The 18,667-nt window shown below is 41.3% G+C and overlaps 1 protein-coding gene across 1 annotated transcript in view; it reads left to right on the top strand.

Moving 5' to 3' along the window:
* Positions 1–318: 318 nt before the first annotated feature.
* zgc:110410 (uncharacterized protein LOC553618 homolog) overlaps positions 319–18,667 on the top strand; it is a 31,488-nt gene continuing 13,139 nt past the window's right edge. The window contains exons 1-3 of the mRNA XM_059971456.1: positions 319–395; positions 586–914; positions 7,500–7,578. Coding sequence (XP_059827439.1) covers positions 319–395; positions 586–914; positions 7,500–7,578 — 485 coding nt within the window. The remainder of the gene's footprint in view (positions 396–585; positions 915–7,499; positions 7,579–18,667) is intronic.

Here is an 18,667-nt window from a genome sequence, read left to right as displayed (position 1 = left end):
ATAGGGGTTAGAGGGAATTTAAGACCCCCTTTCTACCATTTCATATCAAGAGTTAAAGTAAAGCTTCCTGGAAAATTTGTTGAACTTAAAGTTTCCAAGGGAACCATCTGTAAATGAAGCAGTAAGTGTGACTTTGAAATGTCACAAAGTGCTATTGTAAACAAAAGGCACTGTTTGTACTTTGTACTATTCATTATTGATAAGCAGTTTGCCATTTCTGAGCTTGAGCAACCGCTCTGTAACAGGCTTTCCGTAAGTACAATTCTTGTTTTTAATTAAAGTAACACTTTTAGAAAATAACTGAATTGAAAGTGAAACATGATGATCCATGGAAAAGAGGAAACAGTCGAAGTTTTGGGCCGGGATCCTTCATCAAAGAAAGATGAGGCATCAGAGTAAGACTGTTTATTCTTTTCCATAGACGCTGCCTGGCCTGCCTAGTCCCTCCAGCACTCTGTGTGTGTTGCTTTGGATTTCCAGCACCTGCAGATCTTCTCCTGTTCATAATCCATGTTGTTGCAGTTCAGATTTGGAATATACTTTCTGTAATGTTATGATACAATGATGTGCTAATCCTCATTTCAGAGAAACAATTAACCAACCAGTGAATGTGGGAATAATGGAACAACGTTCACCACCTTATCTCCCAGCACAGACAGTCAATTCAGGAGCAATTTCTGGGAAATTTCACGACAGATATTATCTGGATTGCCCTTCAGGCTGTCTGTCGCAGGAATACTCTGCTCCAAGGTATACACCCCAAGAAGACATTCGTCAGGGGCATCTTCCGAATGTACCGTGTCAAGCCTTCACAGGGCCTTCCCCCACATCTCTGGATGATGCACCCCCAGAGTACCAAAACGAATTTGCCAATGAAACAGAAAAGAACTTCTCAGACAAAATCATAAGGAGGGGTAAGTCAATCTCTTCTAACATGATAGATAAGCAATACTTAGCATTAATCATGAAGCAAGGTAATCTGGAGTTAAAGTATTAATTATAAATATAAATCATCCAAAAACTATGAATATTTTTAAATCTAGAAAATGAATACCCTTGTGTATAGAATCTAAATGCATCTTAACATTGCTGATAATTTCATGTTTTGTGTCAGGAAGGCTATTTTGATTGATTGCGGAATTGACTTGACCTGATTTTTTTTATATGTTGAAGCTCTATAAAGCAAAGGTGAAGCCTCACTTGGAGTATTGAGAGCAGTTTTGGGCCCCTTATCTTAGAAAGTACGTGCTGACATTGGAGTAGGTGCAAAGGAAGCTCATGAAAATGAAAGGATTGCCATATGAAGAGTGTTTTATGGCTCTGGCCCTCTGCTAACTGAATGAGGGGTGACCTCATTGAAATCTATCGAACGTTGAAAGGCCTTGATAGTGTGGATGTGGAGAGGTTGTTTCCTATGGTGGGACAGTCTAAGACCAATGGACTCAGCCTCAGAACTGAGGGGCGTCCTTTTAGAGCAGAGATGAGGAGGAATTCCTTTAGCCAGAGAGTGTTGAATCTGTGGAATTCTTTGCCACAGGCAGCTGCGGCAGCCAGGTCATTTGGTATATTTGAGGCAGAGGTTAATAGACTCTTGATTAGTCAGGGCATGAACAGGTACAGGGAGAAGGTAGGAGATTGTGGTTGAGAGAGAAAATGGATCAACCATGATGAAATGGTGAAGCAGATTTGATAGGCCTAATTTTTTTTTCTCTCTCTCATTCACAAATGTCAGTGGGTGAGAGATTGTTTCCAATTTTCAAGTCACAGAACTCAGGAAAAAAAATGGCATGCCAGACTTTATCACTGTTAATCAGTGAGCTGTTTTGTTATGCCTCCACTCTTGCTATGAAAGGGAACACCTCTTTTTCCCCTTTATTGGGGAGAGAGAGAACCTGTGGCATGTTGAACTGTCAGGTGAACGATTCATTTTTGTTATACTGCAGATCAAGGTCTTTACTGGGGGCCTTGCTATCACGAGCTTGTTGGGTGGAGGGTACTGATGCCACTTCTGTGGAAATTGTTCGGAGTAGACGAGGATGTGAAGACTATGTGCGTGAAAATCCCAGGAGATTAGCAGCTCCTGAGATACTCAAACCACTCCGTCTGGCTCAAACAATCATTCCACAGTCAAAGTCACTTTGATCACATTTCTTCCCCAATCTGATGCTGGGACTGAAAAACAACTGAACCTCTTGAACACGTCTGCATGCTTTTATGCATTGAGTTGCTGCCACATGATTGGCTGATTACATTTTACATTAATGAGCTGGTCTACCTAATAAAGTGGCCACTCAGTGTGTATATGACCTTGCTGAATAAATAACCTTTTACTTCTACATCCTTCCCAAATGGCAAGCCGTATCAAATTGACCTTTTCTTTTTCCTCTCCTTAATGCATCACCACTTAACTCTGAGCTCATCCCCCCCCCCAAATACTCTAATCATCATATAAGAAATGAACAAATAACACAATAAAGATCCAAGAGCATTTAAAAACATAAGAGGTAGAGACATGAATATGCCATTCTTATGCTTCTGATCTTTTTAACTTGGCTGTGCTTTCCTGCCCCAAACCTTGACACATTGATTGTCTTAATCATAAAAATGCATTGATCTGTCTTGAATATACCCAGTGGCTGTAACTGACAGTCCTCTTGGAGTGAGATTTCCGAAGATTCACTTCCATGTTATCTAAGTCCTGATAGCCAACGCTAATTTTGAGGCATTCAATCAAGTGAGCTTTCATCCTTGCTTGTACCCTCTAAAGTGTGTAAGAATTTTGTTTCACCTTTCATTCTGTTGATTTCTAAAAGTAATAGGACCAAATTGCTTAATGTCTCCTCAAACAATATTCCCCCTCTCCCCACCTGCCCTGGAAATCTTTGTATTCCCTTTGTTTTAAGTAAATCTTTCTTCAGGTGGGAGAACAGATCTGTAAACAATATCGTAGGTGCAGTCTCACAAAAGCCATAAACAATTGTGTCTATTGTTGTACTCAAATCCCCTCATGGTAAAGGCCAGCGTATTATTTGCTTTCCTAATTGCTCACTCCACCAGCCCATCATCTGTAAGCGATATTTGTGGGACACCAAAGTCCCTCTAGGCACTGGCATTTAACAATCTCTCTCAAATGAAAAAAGTCACTTATGTTTTTTTAATTTTTTTCTACCAATGTAAGTGACCTTTCCCCCATTATTTCTATCTCACACGCTCTTGCCCATTCACTTAGCTCATCTCTACCTCAAATAGGATGTCCTCTGGTATTAGCCCTTGCCTTCCTGGGATAAAGGTGCTGGTTGTCCACTCTATCTATGCCTCTTATAATCTTCTACACCTCTATCAATTATCTTTTATCCTCCTTCATTCCAAAGAGAAGAGCCAGCCTTAGATGGATGAGGAGGTAATGATAGAAGATTTTAAGAGAGCCATAGTTTATGGACGATGAAAGATTGGTGGCTTCCTGTGTTTATGGATGATGGAAGATTGGTGGCTTCCTGTGTTTATGGATGATGGAAGATGGGTGGCTTCCTGTGTTTATGGATGATGGAAGATGGGTGGCTTCCTGTGTTTATGGATGATGGAAGATGGGTGGCTTCCTGTGTTTATGGATGATGGAAGATGGGTGGCTTCCTGTGTTTATGGATGATGGAAGATGGGTGGCTTCCTGTGTTTATGGATGATGGAAGATGGGTGGCTTCCTGTGTTTATGGATGATGGAAGATGGGTGGCTTCCTGTGTTTATGGATGATGGAAGATTGGTGGCTTCTTGTGTTTATGGATGATGGAAGATGGGTGGCTTCCTGTGTTTATGGATGATGGAAGATGGGTGGCTTCCTGTGTTTATGGATGATGGAAGATTGGTGGCTTCCTGTGTTTATGGACGATGGAAGATGGGTGGCTTCCTGTGTTTATAGATGATGGATGATGGGTGGCTTCCTGTGTTTATGGACGATGGAAGATGGGTGGCTTCCTGTGTTTATGGACGATGGAAGATTGGTGGCTTCCTGTGTTTATGGACGATGGAAGATGGGTGGCTTCCTGTGTTTATGGACGATGGAAGATGGGTGGCTTCCTGTGTTTATGGATGATGGATGATGGGTGGCTTCCTGTGTTTATGGACGATGGAAGATGGGTGGCTTCCTGTGTTTATGGATGATGGAAGATGGGTGGCTTCCAGTGAAAGTGTTGGAATCATGTGAATCTGGAGGTGTACAGCCATGTTTGAAGGTTTCAGTGGCCAAAATCAGATGTTACAGAAGTGAAAAGAAGTTGTTTCATGAATGGGGAAGTGGGATCAGAGCAGATATTGTGGGATAAAGGAAATAGCAAAATTGCAGATTGCCCATGTCATCATCAGACAGAAACTGAGAATATAATTTACTGGCATTGGTAAAAGTAAAGGCTTAGTCTTCCAAAAATTTAGTTGGAGGAAGATCAGTCATACAAGCATTCCAATAACTCAGAGTTGGTGGAAAGGTTATGAGAGACGTAGATTATGTCATTTCCCATACACAAATGTTATATATAACAAAATAATTGTTATTCCAGATCTGATGCAGCACAAAATATAAACACAATAGGAAAAAGAACACAATTATAAACCAACACACAATAAGTATAAATACATAAGATAGCTTATGTGCTTAGACTGATTGTATGTCCATAAAATGACGCTAGGCACAGAAGTGGCTGTACATCAGGTGACTCTGATAGGAAATGATAAAGTATTAGTGGTGGGAGTGTTGTGGGATGGGTTAGTGGGTGGAGGTGTTGATCAGCTTGGAGAATTGAACTGTTTTTGAGTCTGGTGCTCCTGGCCTAAATCTATGTTGGCCTTCTCCCTGATGAGAGTGGGACAAATGATCCATGAGCTGGATAGGTAGGATCCTTGTTGATGTTGCTGGCCTTTTTCTGTCATCTTTCTGTAAATATGTCCTTGCTGGCGGGTAGACTGGTGCTGGTGATGCATTGGGGAGTTTTGACTACCTAAGTAGAGGGTCGTCAAAACCAACAGGAGTCTTCCTGTCCGCTGCAAAGTTGCAGCTTGTTAGGATGCTCTCTACTGCGCACCCGTAGAAGGACGTGCTATTGATGTACAAAGGCCAGCTCTCTTCAGCCTCCTCAAAAAGAAGAGGCATTTGTGAGCTTTCTTGATTGTGTGGAATGTGTTCTGGGACCATGAGAAGTTGAGCAAGGTATTTGCTCCCAGGAATTGGAACTACTTGCAGTTTCCACTGCTGTGTCACCGATGTAGAGGCGTGTAAGTGGTCAGAGTTCTCCTGAAATCGATAACCATCTCCTTTGTCTTTTTGACATCGAGGAGGAAGATACTTGCCTGTCACCAGGCCTCAAGCTCTTCCAACTTCTTCTGTAGCCGTACCATTGCTGTTAGTGATGAGTCCCGCCACTGTTGTGTCACGGTGAATTGACAATGAGAATTTAGTCGTGCAGTCTACCTGAGGTCTGTTCGTTAGGAAGTCTAATACTGAGTTGCGCAGCTTTTGTATTTAGACCAATGAGTTCAACAATGAGACCTTGTTCAACAAGGTCTGTTTGACACTAGTGTTGAATGCCGAACTGAAATCCAGAAGCAACATTTTGACAGAAGTGTCCTTGTTTTCAAGGTGTGTCAGGGCCAGATGCATGACAGATACGGTGGCATCTGTCACCGAACAGTTCTGTCGGTAAGCTTATTGGTGAGCATCCAGTGTGCAGGAATCCGTTCAAAGCACTTTGTGTGATTGGCATCAATGCCACTGGACTGTAGTCATTTAGTTCTGAAGGTGTCGAGCTCTTTGGTACAGGGATGATGGTTGCTGATTTGAATCATGTGAGGACAGTAGCCTGGATGAGTGAAGTGTTGAAGATGTCAGTGAGCTGGTGTGCACACTCCCTGTGTACTCGGCCTGGGATGTTGTCTGGCTTGGCCACTTTATAGCTCTGTAGCGGAATAGAACTGAACTTCACTACGTATGGATGCTGAAGCCACATAGACAAGTTACATCACCAAGAGGTTCCAGGGGTAACAGCAGAGGGTCAGCTGGAGACCATATGGCCATAAGACATAGGAAATGAATTAGGCCATTAGGCCTCCACAGCTGTCTGTGGTAATGTATTCCACATATCTACCCCCCTCTGGCTAAAGAAATTCTCCCTCATCTCTGTTCTAGTGTGCTGTCTTTGTACTCTGAGATTGTGGCGTCTGGTCCTAGACCAGGCATGGGCCATATGCGGCCCGTTAAGCTTTTTAATCCGGCCCACAGAACTTGATGAAATTATATTAATAAATCTTGTTAACGTTTTTTCCCCGCAATTCTGGCATTTTCCCAATAGATGACACACTCTATATACATTGACCTTTGTTGAGGTGCAGCATATTACTCCACATTTGCGCTTTACTCTTTGTGACCTTGTGGCAACCCATTTCCTGGCACATCCGAACTGGCTCAGAATTAGCCAGCGTTCCGACTAAGGGAGATAGCCTGCGGGGATTTGCGAGCACAGAGCTCCGCATACTGGCACGCTCTCACAGTTTTGGCACAGGGGACAATTGAATAAGAAGGAGCAGGACAAGTAGACCTGCATCTCCTACCGTTTTTGAAATAAAGACAGTCAGGAGGAGAGTGATGATGATAATATCTTGAAGGATAATAGAATTTTCAGTGCTTTAAAATAATAACTGTTACTATTAAAAAAGCTGTATTTTATTCATTTAATTTTCAGTGTTTTAAAAGTCATTTCAATAAATAGCTAAATACCATGGGACTTCAAAGACAGATATTTTGTTGTAATGCATTTGTTCATTTTCAATTGAAATTAAAGCACATGTTTTCTACATATCCCATGATATTTTATTTTCTCTTATGAGGTGTATTACCAAAACACTCCGTCCATCTGCTCCTGGTCCAGCCCCCCTGTCAAATTTTAGAACCCTTTGTGGCCCTCGAGTCAAAAAGTTTGCCCACCCCTGTCCTAGACTCTCCCATCGGTGTAAACTTTCTCTGCAATGCCCACTCTATCTTCCCCTTTCAATATTTTGTAAGTTTGAATGAGACTCCACCCCCTCCCCATTATTCTAAACTCCAGTGAGTGCAGGACCAGAACCACCAAATGTTATAATGTATGACAGCTCTTCATACACTAACCATTTCATTTCCCGGATCATTAACATGGCTATTTCTTTTTAGAGTGGTATGTTACACTTCTCTATGGATTCCAGAAATTCCCCTACCACCGGTCTTAGGCCATCAGGTCTGTAATTCCCAGATTTGGTCCTGGTATAATTAAAAACAAAACTTGGGAAAAACTGAGTGGAGTCTCACTGAGCTGGTAAACAGGAAGAATTACTGGAAAAAGAAAATGTTTACCAGGAAATGGAGAAGCTTCGATGACAGAGCGGTTGTGGAATCTAAGATGAATCTGAATACTTTAGATAATTTCAAAGAGCATTTACTCATCCCAAAAATGCTAATAAATATTATGATTTACTCTTTCCATAGCTTTCATTAGAAAGGTGTTTCTCACATTAATGGTTCAATTGTTGATGACCACAGCAATAATCTGCATGTTTCTTTATTGGTGAGTACTTCCTTACTCATAGAAGTGCCATTTGTGATAATGGTGCATCATAACCTGCACAGCATTAAAATAGAGGAATTTTGTCGTTCAGATTTTGATATCGTGTTCCTCAGTAGTGATAACCCCGGTAAGATAATTTTTAATAAACATCCAAGTGGTTATGAAAGTTACAGTATGTCATGGCTGGTAATAACTCAAGAATTTTCCTTGCAGCACAGAAGGAGGCTATTTTCTCCCAGAGATTTAGCAGATCGTTGGACCTCCAGTTAATACCCAGTAGCATCACTATTATTGGATCCCTTACTAGGCAGCACGCTGAGAGTTCCCAGTAACTGGAGGCCTAATTGAGCCAGCTATAAAAATGGCATGGCTACAAGAACAGATTAATAATGAATGAGCATTTCCTGACTTAGCAGAGCTGTTTACCCATCTGTCACAAGTACATTGAAATAGTTGTCACCTTCCAGGACGAGCTAGAGTAATTAATGCACTATCCGTCTCATTCATAACATATCTTTTTTGTGCTACTGGCACATTACAGCTGCCAGGTGGCCATGCATTGCAACAGCCAACAAGACTTCTTTAATTCCATTTCCCAAACTCACAAGCTTGAGCCATTAGCACAGCAAATGGGTTGGAATATCTCTACCTCCAACTGACACAGCAGATCTCTCTCATTGTTTCATCAGAAGTCCCAAGCTTTCCATCTGGCAGCACTGTGGGAAAATATCATGGCTACTCAAGAAGCTATTCACCATAATTTTCCCAAGGGGTAGGTAAAGGATCAGGTCTTGCCATTCATCCTATATCCTGTGATGATCCAAATAGATGATCCAAATAGATCCAAATAGATGATCCAAATAAATCTTCCTCAATTTCTCTGCTCTCCAAACCACAGGAAATTAGATTGCCAACATCTGAATGGCCTGTTGCATGCAAATCTGGGAGAAATGCAAATTTATTTCTCATTTTGCTGCCTTCTGAAGAAGCCCTGTAGGATATCAGTGTAGCAGAAGGCCATTAAAACCAGCCATACAAGTGCAACAATTGTCTCAGGACAGATCAATTTAAAGATTAATCCTGCCTCTGACAATACTGTTACCCACCAAAGCCACTGCTTCAAGTTCACACCTTTCCAATGTAGCTAGCCATTTCTGCTCACCTGAGGCTTCCTGTTTATGATCCTGTGAATTCCTCTATTTTCTGCCATTTTTTAAAACTCAATTGCCTCCTCACTTGCTGCGCTGTGCTTTTTTTTTAACTTGGCCATTCCTCATGCACTTTTTTAGAACTTAAATGCCTTGCTTGCTGTGCTTCAAAAGGTCAGTAGCCATATCTGGTTCATTTTAAAAACACCTCATCGCCACTTTTATTTTTTGTAACTCCGAAACACTAAACTAATTAAAAGACAGACACAGCGTGCCAGAATGTAAGTCTAACTTAGATTTACTTTAAGCGAGGTGCGCACAATCACATGGTAGTGCTGTGACATATGCAATGCCTGTATTTTTACATATAGCCATTATGAATTAGACATACAACAAAGAATGCTTAATCAAACAATATTTACAAGATTACTTGGATGTTACTGAAATATCAAATACACACCTTTGATATATAGAAAAATCTCCTTTGTATCCCTTCATTCAAAAAAAATGATTCCTTGTACAAGTATATATTTTTCACATATTTCTGACAAAGAAGGTGACCATTTTACCCATTGAGTCACTGTTAGTTCTAAAGGCAACCCCATTAATACATTTTCCCTGTAGCGCCCTGTAATACCCGAATTGAATCTCCAATCACGCACTTACCCCTGAGGCAATTTATAGGAACCAGTTAGACTACCAGTACAGTTTGGGAATTATATAATTTATTAGAAAGTAACATTTTGATATTCAGTGTACGAGTAAAAAACAAAATCACTCAATATACTTCTAAATAAACTTCCAAATGTTTAACAAGCTGCAAATTGCGAATAACTGAAGCAGGAATTTAGATTCTCTATCCTTCATTTTCACAGCACTTCAGTCCCCATTGAGCTCAATGAATTAGTGAATCCTACATCTCTAACAGCATAGGACCTGAGCCAATTCCCTGGTGTTTACTCATATTGATCAGTTCCACAGTGCAAATTCCAATTCCGTGCAGAATGGCCAGCACTATCTAGTAGAATCTAAGCCACTGTTCCTCAGTCATAGATAGAAATGCCACACATCACACTAATTTAATCTATTCTATTACTCAGTCTGTTAAAAATTTAAATAGAGTTAATCGCACTAAAACCTTTTCATTCTACATATTTGAGTTGGTTAACTCTGAGGAATGCCTTATCAGTGTTGCCTTGGTGACTTGCCCACAGTGAAGTTCTGCATCGTGGGGAATTTATTGATTTCATATGGCAGAGTTGTAGATATTGAGGAAGGTTATCAAAGGAAACAGGAGGATGTGGACCAGTTGGAAACATGAGGAGATAAGTGGGAGGTGAAATTTAATCCAGATAAGTGTGAGGTATTGCACTTTCAGGAGTTCAAATGTAAGAGGAAATTACAGAGTAAATGGCAGGGGTGTTAAGAGCACTGATGTGCAGAAGGAACTTGTGAATTAAGTCCATGACTCTCTCACAAGTAGATAGGGTGGTAAAGAGGCACAGGTGTTACTTGCCTTCAGCAGTATGTCGTGGTCGACTGATCTCCCTCTCACCTTGCTGCTGCCATCCGGCAGGAGGTGCAGGAGTCTTGTGTCTCACACTGCCAAGTGTTATCCTGCAGTCGTCAGGCTCAATCACCTCAACAATGAATTAATTCCACAGATGTGGCCTCAGAATCAGAATCAGATTTCATTTTACTGGTATTTGATGTGGAATTTGTTGTTTTGCAGCAGCAGTAAATTGCAATAAATAATAATAAAACTATAAATTACAGCAAGTATATATATAAATATACTGCATGTACAAAATTAAATTAAATAAGTAGTGCATAAGAGAAGGGAAAAACTGATGAAGTGTTCATGGGTTCAATGTCCATTCAGAAATCTAATGCTAGACTGGAAGAAGCTGTTCCTGAATCGTTGAAAACGTGCCTTCAGGCTCCTATCCCTCCTTCTTAATGGTAGCAATGAGAAGAGGGCACATCCTAAATAATGGGGGTCTTTAATGATGGATGCCACCTTTCAGAGGCATTGACTTTTCCTGGATATTGAGGAGGCCAGTGCCCATGACAGAGCTGGCTGACAGAGTTTACCAACTTCTGCAGCTTTTACCAATGCTCTGCATTGGCTTGTCTATATCAGAAGGTGATGCCACCAGTTAAAGTGTTCTCCACGGTGCATCTGTAGAAACTTACATGTGTCCTCAAACTCTGAATGGAATATAGTCACTGTCATGCCTTCTTTGTAATTTCATCACTGCTTTGGGCCAGGGTAGGTCCTCAGAGATGCTGACAGACAGGAAGTTGAAACTGCTCAACATTTCCTCATCTGATCTCTCCATGAGGACTTGTGTGCATTCACTTGACTTCCTCTTCCTGAAGCCCAAGATCAATTCCTTGGTCTTACTGACGTTGAGTACAAGGTTGTTGTTGCGACACCACTCAGCCAGCTGATCTATCTCACTCCTGTGGGCTCCCTCATCACCAATTGGAAGTTTTGCCACTAGCAGTTGTGTCATCGGCAGACTTATAGATGGCACTTGAGCTGTGTCTGGCCACATAGTCATGGGTGCAGAGAGTAGAGCAGTGGGTTAAGTATGCATCCTTGAGGAGCACCAGTGCTGGATGTCAGCAAGGAGAATTTGTTATTTCTAATCCACACAGATTGTGGTTTCCCAGTGAGGAAGTTAAGGATCCATTTGCAGAGGGAGGTACAATGGCCTGCTGAAGGGTCTCGGCTCGAAATGTCGACTGTGCTCTTTTTCATTGATGCTGCCTGGCCTGCTGAGTTCCGACAGCATTTTGTGTGTGTTGCTATGAGAGACATGGATGGGGTAGATGGTCCAAGTCTTTATTCTGGGTTAGAAATATCCAATATTAAAGGGCATACATTTAAGGTGAGAGGGGTAATGTTTAAAGAAGATTTATTAGGCTAGACTTTTATACAGAGAGAGGTTGGAACATGTTGCCATGGTAGTGGTGGAAGCAGAGAACAGTAGTAACGTTTTAGGGGCATTTCAACAGACATATGAATAGGTGGGAAATTGGGGGGAGGGCTACATATTCAGGCAGACGTATAACTTAAATCTGCGTCATGGCTAGCACAAACATCATGAGCCAAAGGGCCATTGCTGTGCTGTGCTGTTGTGTGTGCTTCTACTTCAGGATAGCTTTCTCTTCGCCCAAATGCATAAGTATTTCACCAATGTTAACATCTCTGAACATCTATATAATCGGGATTATTATATAATGACAAAGACACAGCTGAATACTCAACTGTTTCACTTTTATTCTTTCAAGTTAACCAAATGCTCTTCATGCCTTGCCTGTGACATACCATTTAGCGAGATTGAGACCTGCCACTTTACCTCACATGACTCGTGGAGTACAGCAGAGAAAGAGGCCATACAGCCCACCACATCCTTGCCAACCAGAATGCACCCATCCTTATTTATTTTTATATCGCTCATCTTCCATCAGAATCTGCAGATGCAGTTGACTAAATGAATCAGTTAATGCTCATTTTAAAAATACAATTGAAAATATTGCTCCTAACCAGAGTAACTCTTAAACATTGAGCATGCACGCATTTAGCTGAAATGGTTAATAGTTGAAATAAATCATAAAATTTACTTGTGAGGTTTGGCTGTGTCACAGTGATTCAGTGTTACAAATAATACATCCCGATTGAAACTTAGTCCAGCATCCTTGGGCATGACTAGCGTTGGACCACAGAAAATGCCTCAGGATCTCCCTATGTAAACATATGCCTAGCCCCTGGGCCTGGCAGTTCACTCTGCACAAGCTCTAAGTGGGCTCCTGCTATGAGCTTTTAACTACAAGTATCATTAAAGGGATTACTATGTCTGGTTGCAATGCAAATCCCTTAAGTGACCTACCACTTTTAACAAGCAACCTGTAGAATATTGTCCTTGGTAAACTAATTCAGTTCTCTGTTTACATTTTGTGTATATTTATTTTTCACATAATTTCTTTAAGAGCAAATTTGTATTCCACATTTTAAATTTTGCAAATACAGCAAATTTTTGCTACTACAGAATGCTAATACTGTACAGCTACCAATGGCCTCTCTGTAAACCGTTAATGCCAGATTCATAACTTGCTCCACGGACCATGGGAGTTGCCAGGCCACAAAATGCCAGACAGAGAATTTCAACCTGTAGTTGAAATCAATAGCAATATGATTTTCTGAGATTAGTTTCAATAAGACCATCTGACAAGCTTATAATACTAAATTACTACTCTATTAAACAGTTTAAAGTCCGCATGTTTATAGTCAACAGTTTTGTCAAGAATCTGAGTCAAAATCAGGTTTTCAATCACTGGCATATGTCCTGAGATTTGTTGTTATGTGGCAGCTGTAAAATGCAATACATAATAAAAACCTGTAACTATAAATTAATTAAAAAACAATAACTACAACCATGGGTTTGTTGTCCATTCAGAACCTCTCCTTGATTGCAGGAATGAGAAGAGGGCTCATCTTGGGTGATGGGGTCCTTAATCATGGACGTGGCCTTTTTTAGGTGCTGTATCACCTTTCGAAAATGTCCTCAATGCTGGGAGGCTGGTAACCATGATGGAGCTGGCTGTGTTAGCAACTTTTTCTGATCCTGTGAAGTGGCCTCTCCATACCAGATGGTGATGCAACCAGTTAGATTTCTCTCAACAGTTCATGTGTAGAAACTTGCAGGAGTTTTTGATGGCATACCAAGTCTACCTAAACTCCTAATAAAATGTAGCCATTGCCATGCCTTCTTTGTAATTGCATCAATACGTTGGGCCCAGGATAGATCTCCAGAGATGTTGACACCCTTATGCATGCACTCCATGCTTGGAAAGCACATTTACAAGGGTCATATGTTTATTTAAATATTTGGTTAAAACTAGTGTTTTTCTGTCAGGAAAAGAAACTGTTCCTGAAACATTGATTGTGCTTCTTCAGGCTCCTGTCTTTTTGAGTTGTCCTCAGTGCTGGGGAATCTAGTGCCATTGATGGAGCTGGCTGAGCTTACAACTTTCTGCAGCCTTTTCTGATCCAGTGTAATAGCCTCTCTATACCAAATGGTATTGCTACCAGTTAGAATGCTCTCCATGGTACATCTGTAGAAATTTGCTAGAATCTTTACTGACATACCAATCTCCTCAAACTCCTAATGAAATATCGCCACTGTCGTGGTTTCTTTGTGATTGCATCAATATGTTAAGCTCAGGATAGATCTTCAGAGATGTTGACACCCAGGAACTTGAAACTGCTCAACCATGTGCCCTGGTGTATGCAATACTGGAGATTTGTTCCTCAGCAAAGATGTGACAATCTTCTGAAGTATCAAATTGATAAACCTCCATCTCTAGAGGCTCCCTTTACTTTTGGATAAGTTTGCCTTTTTCAGTTTGAGTTGTATCTCAAGGAGAGCTGAGTTACAGCTCTTTCCTCACTTTCCTCGAGTATACTTCATTTATATTTCTTTTTGTCCAGTACAGTCATGTTCCCTTTGAAAAATTGCTCTTTCATCATATATGCACCCTTCTCTGTAAATGACAGCAAAACCTTTCCACATAGATAGGATGAGTAACCTTTTTACCATTTGCTACAAAAAAAAATTGAAAGATATAGATGTAAACTAAGAAGTGAAGATTAAGGAATTTATCATTAGCATATCTGCAGTCTCCTGAAATCTATCCCAGTACTATTGATTATTGATAGCTGTTACAATGTTCATCCCTCTTTGTGCCTCAGGAAGCCTTGTTTCCCTAGAAGCTTGTTTCCCTAGAAGCTTGTACCATTTTCCCTACACTTACAGCTTACACTTAAAGGAAATTCCAAAGTGCAAGAATATTGGGTCATTCTAAACAGGGATTATATACCGGCTAACCTCCCTTTTCATTACATTTGTGATTCATGAAAGAAATGGTGACAACTAAATCATGATTACTGCAGCAGGGTTGATATCAAGGTTCCAGGGTAAACAACATTGCCTGCCCAGCAGCTGTGTATGGTGATGAACTTATAGAGAGAAAGCACTTACCAATTTATAGAACACTGGAGCCTTTTTGTTGTTTTAAACACAAGAGATCCTGTACATGCTGTCGAGCACCTCAGTTCCATCCATGGAACTTCCTGGTGGCCATCCATTTCACTTCTTATCCCCATTCCCATTCTGATATGATGGGTCCATGATCTCCTTTTCTGCCATGAGGAGTCCATCCTCAGGTTGGAGGAGCAACACTTCATATCCCATTTAGGTAGCCTCCAACCTGAAGGCAAAAACATTGCTTTCTCAAACTTGTGGTAATTCCCCACCCCACTTTCCCTCTTCTTCATTTCCCCATTCAGACCTCTTACCTCTCCTCACTTGACTGTCAACTCCCCCTACTCCCTCTCCTCCTTCCTTTTCTCCCTTAATCCACTCTCCTCTCCTATTGGATTGCTTCTTCTCCAGCCCTTTGCCTTTTCCACTTAGCAATTCCCAGCTTCTTACTTCACTACTCTCCCCCACCCACCTGGCTTCACCCTTTACCTTCTAGCTTGAACTCTTTCCCCATTCCCCGCCTTCTCAATCTGGCATTTTCCCCCATCCTTTCCCATTCCTGATGAAGTGTCTCGGCCCAAAACACTGGCTGTTTATTCATTTCCACAGATGCTGCCCTACATGCCACGTTCCTCCAATATTTTCTGTATTGCCTTTTTTTGTTTTGACAGTTTTCTTTACCATCTCCCCTTCTTCTCTTCTCAAACTGTACAAAATATGCACACATTCAGCTTTATGTATGCATTTTATGCAGTGTTTGTGGTACTGAGAAGCCAGGTGGCCGTGAATGACACACACGAGAGATGCTGTTTAAATTATTTCTGAGTTGCCCAGCCAAATGCCCTCTTGCATTACGTTCATTGCTTTAACACAAAGAAAACTCAACAGCAGCCTGCAAGGGTCAAAATATACAGAGATACATAACATATCTGTCATAAACTAACTCAAAGAAGACATGGCTGTCCGAGAATACAAGTCTGGTTTGAATTTACTTTAAGTTATGTATACCGAATCACAAGGTTGTGTGGTGGCGTAAGCAGTTCACAAATTTATACATATAACCTGTATGGAATTACTTAAATGAACAGGAAAGCTTTACCAGCCAATATATATACACAAGATTACTCAAATATAACAAAATATTAAATACAGAATGCTCCTCCTTGCTTAGCTATAAATTCCAACTCAATATAGAATGCACCTCCACTATATGCACAGTATATTATATAATACAACTACTATGTATAGACATCCACAGCATAGTATATTTTAAAGTGTCCCATTCAGGTGGAAAAATTTCATTGTGGTGGAAGCTTTCTTACCTCTGTGGGCTACCATCCCTCCTGACAAGGAGGATCCCTCTGCTTGACAGGTGAGACTTGCAGCTGTGAAACAATCCAAGGCACTGGGGCCTCCTCTATGGTGGTTGTAGAAGTTGACCCTGAGACTGCAGGAAGTGGTTCCAACAGTGGTAGCCCCCTTTCTTCTTCCATTATCTTCTTCTCGTTTGTGCATTTTGATCTTGGACAGATGCATTTAGTTCACTGGAGTATTCTCTTATTGCTCCCTTTACCATCAGATCTCTCCTCTTGGTTTCCTCATCCACAACATCATCTGACATATCCTCTGTTTTTGTATCTCCATTGAATCCTTTCTTTTTGGCCTTCCAATCATCCAGCTGGGCTTTGGTCTTTCCATCTACTTTTAAAAGCAGCTTATGATCACCCACTTGAAATTCATGCAATAACCTTAGCGCACAAAGAGTAGATTCTGGATCTTTATATTCACAAAAGCCAAGTGCATTCATCTTTTCTGATGCTTCTTGAACTCTCTTTCAGCTTAAAAACAAGCTACATTTCACAAGTAACTGCCCAATTAACATAACAGAAGCCTTCTCAGATACATTGCCTACAAAATCTGTTGCAGTTGGACCATTGCTTTCATCATTTCCACACTTCCTCTGAACAGCTTGGCCCTTCCTTTGTCCAACATACTTACCAACCAGTAAGTAAGAACTGAAATTTGATTGTAAGCAACCTGATTGGATGAGGACTAACCAATCAGGAGGGACAGACACCAGGGCTATAAATACCACAGGACTAGACATGCTTGGGCATCATCCTTGATGAAAATGGCAGATTTTGTCATTGAAATGTCAGTTATAATTGATACCTGGACCTGGTCAGAAGCATCAAATATGCCAGGAAAGCACAAGATCAGGTAAATGGAGCTCAGAAAAACAGAGGGCTATGAGTAACCCTAGGTAATTTCTAAGGCAGGGACCCGTTTGGCACAGCTTTGTGGGCTGAAGGGCCTGTATTGTGCTGTAGGTTTTCTATGTTTCTGTGTTCTATGTTTCTTAGATCCTTTTTCCCTTCTTATTGTTGTAGCTTTGCTGAGATTTGAACAAAGCACACAACATTACGCTCCCTGCTTACTTTCTTCCTTGTCTGAGAAAGAGGACAACAGTTTCGACTGATGCTGGAAAGGAGCGGTATTTGTTTACCATTTAGATATTGCTAACAGCTGCAGTTTTGGCATTTTACTTTCAGTTTGAGAGTCTTAGTTAACAGCCCTGTTAGCCCAGTGTTTATTGTTTTCCTTTCCCTTAAAATTCTGCAAGGTTCGCATCAATAGAAACATAGAAAACATACAGCACAATACAGGCCCTTCGGCCCACAAAGCTGTGCCGAACATGTCCCTATCTTAGAACTACCTAGGTTTTACTCATAGCCCTCTATTCTTCTAAGCTCCATGTAGCCATCCAGGAGCCTCTTAAAAGTCCCTATCATTTCCACCTCTGGCAGCCCATTCTATGCACTCACCACTCTCTGTATAAAAAACTTATCCCTGACATCCCCTCTGTACCTACTTCCAAGCACATTAAAACCATGCCCTCTCGTGATAACCATTTCAGCCTTGGGGAAAAGCCTCTGACTATCCACACGATCAATGCCTCTCATTATCTTGTACACAAATTATCTTGTAAAGTTTGTGAACTGTTGACCCACGTCAGTCTCTCTCTCTGTTTGCACTTGGGCCATATCTGGAGGCTCTGACAGCAAGTCTCGACCAGAAAAATGGACCCAGCAGAGAGAGAACAGCTGACCTTTACCCTGATATTCTTTGGCCAGGTAGGGGATAAGTTACAGGCGATTGTTAAATACCATTTTAATTATTTTGCACTTCTAAATGCTCTTACACTTACTTTCTTTTTGATTTTGCTCATGAAACCCAGCATTCTGCAATCAACAATGGCTTTGGTTTTAAGTGTTCCTGCATTACTTTGACAAAGCTAATTTCAGGTGGTTTGCTGGAGCAGTCAAACTTCATACAAGTGCTGCACCTGCCCCTACACCTCTTCACTCACCACCATTCCTGGCCCTAAACAATCCTTCTAGGTGAGGCAACACTTCACCTGTGAGTCTGTTGGGGTCATCTACTGTACCCAGTGCTCCTGGTGTGGCCTCCCATATACTGGTGAGACCAGACATAAATTGGAAGACCACTTCACCAAGAACTTTTGCTCCATCTGCCACAAAAAGCAGGATCTCCCGGTGGCCACCCACTTCCCATTCCAATTCCAACAGTTCATACCCAAATGCAGAGGACCTGGACAATGTCCAGGCTTGGGCTGACAAGTGGCAAGTAACATTTGAACCACGCAAGTGCCAGGCAATGACCATCTCCAACAAGAGAGGCTCTAACCATCGTTCCTTGACGTTCAGTGGCATCACCATCACTGAATCCCCTACTATCAACATCCTGGGGTTACCGGAAACTGAACTGGTCTAGCCATATAAACACCATGCCTACCAGAGCAGGTCAAAGGCTAGGAATCCTGCGGCGTGTAACTCACCTCCTAACTCCTCAAAGCCTGTCCACCAT

The sequence above is a fragment of the Hypanus sabinus genome, chromosome 6 (genome assembly GCF_030144855.1).
Source record: "Hypanus sabinus isolate sHypSab1 chromosome 6, sHypSab1.hap1, whole genome shotgun sequence".
Taxonomy (NCBI): Eukaryota; Metazoa; Chordata; class Chondrichthyes; order Myliobatiformes; family Dasyatidae; genus Hypanus; species Hypanus sabinus.
The sequence above is the reverse complement of the archived record's forward strand: the minus strand, read 5'-3'. Positions and strand labels throughout refer to the sequence as shown.